This window comes from Podarcis tiliguerta (genome assembly GCF_965153285.1).
Source record: "Podarcis tiliguerta genome assembly, chromosome: 2".
Lineage (NCBI taxonomy): Eukaryota > Metazoa > Chordata > Lepidosauria > Squamata > Lacertidae > Podarcis > Podarcis tiliguerta.
In genome coordinates this window covers 39,741,628-39,749,661 of record NC_139535.1, presented here as the reverse complement: position 1 = coordinate 39,749,661, position 8,034 = coordinate 39,741,628, and the positions used below count along the sequence as shown (strand labels likewise).

The window sequence follows — 8,034 nt, the reverse complement described above, 5'->3', positions numbered from 1 at the left end:
ACTACACCACACTGGCTAAGGTTAGGACTTGTTCTCATGCTGTGCTTCTGAAGCACATGGAGCACCATAGAATCCGCAGCACAATCCCAGGAATTATCTCTGCCCTGCACCATGTTTGGAGCTGGAAAAAAGGATTGTGCTTTTTGGAGGTGCCCATGGAGTGGGGGTCCTGAATCAAGTTTTGAGTTGCCTGAGTGCTTCTCAGGCAATTTGGGGGAAATTGAACTGGGAGGTGATCTGAACTACTTGGTAGATTATTTGGGGGAATAAATCAAGGTGAATATTTTGAGATATGATTCAGGGTAATGAATTCAGACACCTGAAGAAGGGCACTGAACTGATTTGAAACAAGATCTAGTGGAAAATTATTTGGGCACTGCTGAATTGAAAAGGAACTGATTAGGAGAAGGATACAAACTAAAGAATTTATCAAAGGTGATTTAGATGGGAAATTAGTTGGCTTGCTGCTTTGGACATATTCTAAATCCGTAGCTATACATCTAAAGAAATTCATTTAAAACTGGTGATATGCCCATGCCCCAGATATTTTAAGCTCCTGGCAGCACCACTCAGGTGTTCCATTATACATGATCCAACAGAATAGTCTTTTATTATGGGAGAAATTAAAAAAAGTACGATTCACCAAAAGGACAGGATTTTTTCCATTTCATGTAGGAATAATTACTAGGCAGCAACAATCAATATTTGCTTTTGGAAAGTTCTGGGCTCAAAGTCCCAAATCTAAAGTTTTGCTTAGGCCTCTATAAGGGCTTGAGCTAAACCAGGATTTCCCAAACCTGGTTCTCCAGCTGTTTTTGAACTACAACTCTTATCATCCGTCCCGGATGATGGGAATTGCAGTCTGAAAATAGCTGGAGACCCAAGCTTGGTAAACCCTGAGCTAAACCAAAAGGATATCTTGATTTCACCTGCATGCTTTGAACTGCTGCCTCCAGCAAGGAGGAGACATTGAGCTCAGTATTATATTGTCCACATTGATAAGCAGCAACTTCTCAGGGTTTCGGGAAGGGGACATTCCCAGTCCTACTCAAAGTTGCCTGGGATTGAACACGGGATCTCTATGAAATGAGTTTTGAAATTCCCTTCAGTCTCGAAAACAGTTTGCCATGAGGCATTGAGGGTCTGTTTGAAGGGAGGAGAGAAATCCTAAACCCTTGTTGAGTAAACACTCCTTTGGCTTGTCTTCAAGTTCTTAATTTGCTTTGTGACTCTGCATTTGTACAGAGGGATTGAAAGACGGAGAGAAATTAATTTCACAAGGACTCCCTTGCCTGCAAGCAGATATAATTCTTTACTGCAAAAGGCGCGTGAAGTGTGCTTCTAGGTAGTATAAAGACCTTAATTAGTTGCAAACCGGATGTGTTTTAATTGTTCTAGCAACCTTCCTTGTTCTGAAAACACAGCATTCATTTTTATGTGGAAACATGATTTAAACCTGTCATTTAAACTGGGCTTTTCTCTTGCTGATTGAAATCAATGTGCCCTGGGTGGAATGGATAGCCTTTTAAAATGTTGGATTCAAATAATTGTATTTTATTATGCTTTTCGTGTTTAATAAACACTGGAGGATTTCTTTATTGTGGTTGCTATGGTAATGCATGCCAAAGTCCCTTTACAGATTTATTTATTTTTTAAAAACTTCCTGAGCCTACAATTAGCTGTTTCATGTTTTTAAATAGATAACAACTGTTCTATTATTTTGTATTGGCATCGGCCCGCCTTCATCATAGCATATCAACAAAATATTTGTGATTTGGATGCACCTTGTATTTTGAAAGTTCACTTATCATTAATTGCTTTTGTTGGTGCAATTATAAGTGTGTTTTCCTTTATTGTTTCCTAGGAGGGAAGGGTACCTAGGGTGGGTGGCATCAGCTACATGACGGTAGCCTGCCTTCCCTCCCTGCACTCTGTATGATGACAAAAACATTACAATTATTTTGTCTGGAACAGGCAGTTTTTCCTCCTCCAGGCTTATCTCAACACAGACATCTACAGCTAATTTTACAGTCTCCAAACTTTATGAGCCCATTTTAATTTCCCCTTTCACTTGACAACCTGTGTATTGAGCATTCGTCCTGATTGTTTGCACAAAATTTGCAGGGAGGCTAGATGACACTGCATCAGGGAAATATTATCCCACACTTTCCAGTGCATTGTTATGTGCCAAATTCATTTTAATTATGCAACCTGATTTCACTATGTGATTGTGTCCCACCCAAAAACAAAAGAAAGTCTGGCAGTCCCCTTTTTGGCATAAATTATTAAATGTCTGGGAAGCTCAACAATTATAAGAATAACCTCAGGTTTTTTTCCAACAAAAATTACACATTTAAGCAGAAGCCTATTCTTGCTCCCAATAAGTCTCCTTTGTTCACTTAGCAAAATTACTCACATAATTGCACTGCTAGCCCTAATCAGAGTAAACACATGCAAATTAATGGACACAAGTAATTTAGGTTTATTAACTTCAGTGGATCTACTCTGACAAAAATTTTCTCATTGATTTTTATTTTATTTATTAAAATAAATGCCTTTCACGTAAATATCGTGAGGGGGTGTACAAAAATACATTAAAATTAGATTCAAACCTACTTACAGAAAAAAATAAAATACCAGCCCACATTAGGCCAAAGCAGACACATCAAGTTATTACAGTCAATTGTTTGGTTGGCTGCAGGCTGATGTACTTACAGAAATGATAATACCTGTTATTAGGAACATACATTTAGGTGAAAGCAGCCCAGCTGCTGGATTCTGCTGGGGAATCACTTTAGAGATGTGCATTTGTGCTTCATATGTTCAGTGCTAGAAACACTGATGTAGCCCCTGTTCTGTGCAGTTGTATCCAGTTCCAAGACAGTTGAGGCTGCGCTGCATGGAACAAAGCCCTGACCCAACCTGCTTTTTGAAAAAGAAAATCACCTTTGAATTAGAGATTGCAATTTTTAGTAGGAGTTATGACCCCCCCATTACTTTACTCACCAGTCATTTTTTCATTTATAAATGCAGCCACTATAAATCTCACAGGATTTTGATATTTTTCCCTTGTAAGTACTTTGCTACACTGAATTTAATATTGTGTGCTCGATAGCAGCTCCCCTTCTTTCTTCTCTCCAGATCTTACTCCCATTCCTTCCGCCCCTTTTTTCTTTTTAATGGAACTCTCAGCTTTAAAAACAGACTTAAGGAGCTGTCCCAAATATTTCAGTGGAACTAGCTTCAGTTAGGTTGAGAATAAAGCCACACTTACTTGGCCACATCTAAACCAGATGATTTTAAGGCTTATATAGCCCTAATTATTCTATGCTTCTGGCTTAATGATTAGGGATCATACCACAAAAGGGAATTAGAAAAGAATTTAGTCCTGGTATTATTATTATAACTCCTAAAAGAAATATTAAAAACAAAACTTAAACCACTGTGCTGTACTTGAAGTTTGAAAAGTAGTCTGGTCTACTGTTTGTGAATTCTCACAATCCAAAATAGCAATAAATAAATAGCAATAAAATCTAGTCAGCAACTAACTTCATACTATGTTCAAGGGCAGCTTGATCCTAAGCACGTTTACATAAGTAAGTACCCTTGTGTTTAGTGGGCTTACTCAGTCCACCAACCAAGCAAATGTGCATATTCCAGAGTTGTAGTTTCAGAGAGAAGCAGTCAACTATGCTCCTTGCTAGGAATCGACGCTCGGAAAATTAAAATTCTGCGCATCCTAAAACCTATCATTCATCACAGTAGAAACCGCGTGCAAAATGCCAATGGGCAAGTAAACATACAGAAGTGGCAAGGGCAATGGATCAATCTTGATTAGCAGCAAGCCTGCCGCCATCCTAAAAAACCCCCCAACACAACCCTGTGTTAAAGGGGCTTCTAAAATGAATGGACTAAACTGCACCTCTGTAGTGAAAGTGGCGCCTGTTAGCTAAAAGAGGCCCGAGGTCTTGGCCCAACAGCTGAGGCCATCGTGTGCTGTCGCAGGACGCAAAGAAACCTCCTGCCTTCCCGATCCATTGCATCCCACCTTCGGCCGGTAAGCAGCATCTTCGGCCGGCAGCATTCGGATAAGGAAGACCACAATTCCCAGCGTGCCTTGCGGCCGGCCTCCAACACCGCGCCTTGCCATTGGCTCCTTCGCCCACAGCCGCCAATCAGACGCGGGCTTGTAGGTTGGTAGAGCGGTGTGTTCCGTCTGTGTGTAGATCTTGCTCTTTTCTGCCCCATCCCGTGAATTGGTTTTCCCGCCCGCGGTGGTTATCCCTGCTGTTACTATGGGGGGTGGCGGGAGTAGCCATGGCAATAGGAAGGTCTCCTTCGAGATGGATGAGCAGGAGCGAGTGCGAGTCCTGCAGGGCATCCGGGTGAGTAGGAGGGCGAGCGCGGGGTGGCGGGCGCCTGCCTGGTAAAGGGCTGCGGGGAGGAGGGGGGACGGGGCGGGGGACTAGGCAAGTCCAGGGGGTGGTGGAGGGGGGCATGGGAATACTGAGCGGATGTCTCTGGGGAACGGACACGGGATCTAGGGGTCATGGGCTACTCATGTGCTAATGGTCCCCAAGGTTATAAAGTGTGTTTGGTAGGGAAAACATACTCCTGCTTTCCTGAAGGTGTCCACCTACATTTCTTCTTAAAGCCCAAGACTCCTTTAATGTGACACGTTTAATAGGCCCATGAGTATCAGTTGCTGGGGAACCCAAGCGAAGCATGTGGGCTTCCCATAAGTTTCTGGCTGGCCACTCTGAGAACAGGATCCTGGATGGGGTGGGCCTCTGGTCTGACCCAGCATGGCTTTCCTTATATCTGTCATATATATATATATATATAGGGACGCGGGTGGCGCTGTGGGTTAAACCACAGAGCCTAGGACTTGCTGATCGAAAGGTCGGTGGTTCGAATCCCCGCGGCGGGGTGAGCTCCCGTAGTTCGGTCCCAGCTCCTGCCCACCTAGCAGTTTGAAAGCACCCCTAAGTGCAAGTAGATAAATAGGTACCGCTTTATAGTGGGAAGGTAAATGGTGTTTCCGTGTGCTGCTCTGGTGCCGGTTCGCCAGAGCAGCTTCGTCACGCTGGCCACGTGACCCGGAAGTGTCTGCAGACAGCGCTGGCTCCCGGCCTCTAGAGTGAGATGAGCGCACAACTCTAGAGTCTGTCAAGACCGGCCCGTATGGGCAGGGGTACCTTTACCTTTACCTTTACTTGTAATGTAAAGGTAAAGGTCCAAACCCAGGTCCAAACCCAGTATAATTTGTTGAATGTAGGAGGCAGCTGAGGAAAAAGAGCATGCTACTCCTGCTCATAAAAGCAATATGGAATTGAAGGCAAGTAGGGACAGCCTTGCCATTTAACAGCACTGCAGATGCATGCATACAGCTGTCAATTCAATTACATCATGTGTATGAGGGAGGAAAGGGTTGTGACATGTTACAGTACAGTCTTCAATAGCTTCTGTATAGAAAGCTCATTTGATATTATTATTATTAATGTGCATCCAATCTTAGAGAATGGCAGTATGTCCAACAGAAGTGTAGTCGCAGAGTACGACATCTGGACTATGCAAAATAAATTGGTATAAAATGCACATTGTGGTACAGTGGTACCTCGGTTTTTTAACGTACAGTGGTACCTCAGGTTACAGACGCTTCAGGTTACAGACTCCGCTAACCCAGAAATAGTACCTCGGATTAAGAACTTTGCTTCAGGATGAGAACAGAAATCACGCAGTGGCGGCACAGCGGCAGTGGGAGGCCCCATTAGCTAAAGTGGTGCTTCAGGTTAAGAATGGACCTCCAGAATGAATTAAGTTCTTAACCCAAGGTACCACTGTAATCCATTCCGGAAGATCGTTCGAGTTATGAAACGTTTGAAAACCGAGGCGCAAAGGGCTGTCTGCAAATTCAGTAGAGAAATTTGAAAAAAATTCAGCGGAAGCTGCTCAACTTCTGAGGTGCGTTCAAAACCGGCAGCATTTCCTTTGGGGTTTTCAGCGTTCGAAAACCAAAACATTTGACTTCCGAGATGTTCGAAAACCAAGGTACCACTGTATCTGTGTGTATGTTTTGAATAATTGAGGTGATCCTGAGTTTTTAATATCAGGGGGATTTCTCTGTAACCGTAAACATCTTTTCATTTTACAAGGCCCCAAGTACTCTGTTGCTTGTGAGTGCAGAATGACAAGAACCAAACTGCAAGTCATTAAACATTGCAAGTTTACAAATTCAAGTGTGGAAGTGTTCATAAAACACTGGATCAGTTTCAAGCAATATTATTTGTATTAGTTGTAATTGATTAGTATCTGCTCTCCATCACAAAGTTACTAGCTAAGGGAATTTGTTTTTAAAGCCCCGTCAGCTTCCCAAGTACGGTAAGCAACTTTAAAAATATATATAAAAAGCTTTTTGGCAGTATGCAACTTGTAGAAGGTACATTGATTTAGCTTTGCTTGTTGCAAGCAGTTCTGTCATGAAGACTAATCAAAGTGGTAGATTAAAGAGTATTAAACAGAGATCAGATAAGGATTGAAAACAGCTGAGGAAAGGATAGTAGAGAGAGAAGAAACAAAAGCTCACTCTAAGGAGAAGAATGTTGGAAGATTCAGGGCCAACAAAAAAAGTACTTTTTCATGCAACACATCATTAAATTATGGAATTCACTCCTATAGGAGGCATGATTGCCACCAACTTGGATGCCTTTAAAAGAGGAGTAAACAAATTAATGGAGAATAAGGCTAGCAGTAGCTACTAGCCATGATGGCTGTGCTGGGCTCCACAGCCATGGGCATAGCCAGGCAACTGCCCCCCAATCAGGTAAATAAATAAAATATTTACCGTATTTTTCGCTCTATAAGATGAACCAGACCATAAGACGCACCTAGTTTTTGGAGGAGGAAAACAAGAAAAAAAATATTCTGGATCTCAGAAGCCAGAACAACACGAGGGATCGCTGTGCAGTGAAAGCAGCAATCCCTCTTGCTGTTCTGGCTTCTGGGATAGCCACGCAGCCTGCATTCACTCCATAAGACACACACACATTTCCCCTTACTTTTTAGGAGGGAAAAAGTGAGTCTTATAGAGCAAAAAATACGGTAACTAACTGATGAATTGCATGGCATCTGGCTGGCCACTGTGAGAACAGGATGCTGGACTTCCTGGGTCATTGGCCTGATCCAGCAGAGTCCTTATTTGGGGAAGGGAGATTTGATAATCCTGTTCTTGCTTTCTTTTAGAGAAGCCTTATCAACCTACAGTGGTACCTTGGGTTACATATGCTTCAGGTTACATACGCTTCAGGTTACAGACTCCGCTAACCCAGAAATAGTGCTTCAGGTTAAGAACTTTGCTTCAGGATGAGAACAGAAATCGGGCTCCGGTGGTGCGGCAGCAGCAGGAGGCCCCATTAGCTAAAGTGGTGCTTCAGGTTAAGAACAGTTTCAGATTAAGAACGGACCTCCGGAACGAATGAAGTACTTAACCCGAGGTACCACTGTACAGTAAAAGGATTAGGCTTTTCTTTTTCTTTTTAATTTCATACTAACAGATATATAATCACGATATGTTTATTTGATATTCTTGTCTCTTACTATTTTTATCCTTATGTGTGTAGACCCCTAGGAATAGGGTGGGCTAGAATTCCAAATATATTCTAAAAATAATTTTTAGAAAATCATTTTCTAGCATATTCAGTTCCTTTTTTTGGGACATTCTCAAAGATGGTAACTTTACACTTCCAGCATTGCCTGAGGAGTGTCAAAACGACAAATTAATACCTGCTAGGCAATCCCTTTCCTATTCATTCCTAAATGTATTTTGGGGGGATTTACTGTATACCTTTAAGGTATACTTACAGTAGCTTACAGAAAAAAATACAACAAAATAATCTGTCTTATTAGGACAGTTTTTAAATCACTATATACCCTACACATCATAACAGCCCATTAGCAGCAGACAGCAAACTAAAATTTTGACTAGTGAATACTTATTTTCCTCTAGAGTGCGTGTCATTCTTTTGTTATTAAGGG

At 42.1% G+C, this 8,034-nt stretch overlaps 1 protein-coding gene across 8 annotated transcripts in view; it reads left to right on the top strand.

The window, feature by feature from the left end:
* The first annotated feature begins 4,182 nt into the window (after positions 1-4,182).
* Positions 4,183-8,034, top strand: part of CHCHD6 (coiled-coil-helix-coiled-coil-helix domain containing 6) — a 198,506-nt gene continuing 194,654 nt past the window's right edge. For 4 of the 8 annotated variants that reach the window (XM_083418844.1, XM_083418840.1, XM_083418845.1 and 1 more), the window contains exon 1: positions 4,220-4,385. In XM_083418844.1, the coding sequence (XP_083274970.1) occupies positions 4,296-4,385 (90 nt within the window). In that variant the 5' untranslated portion in view covers positions 4,220-4,295. Of the gene's footprint in view, positions 4,386-8,034 lie in introns of all 8 variants that reach the window. The other 4 variants (XM_083418843.1, XM_083418839.1, XM_083418838.1 and 1 more) reach the window with 4 other exon arrangements.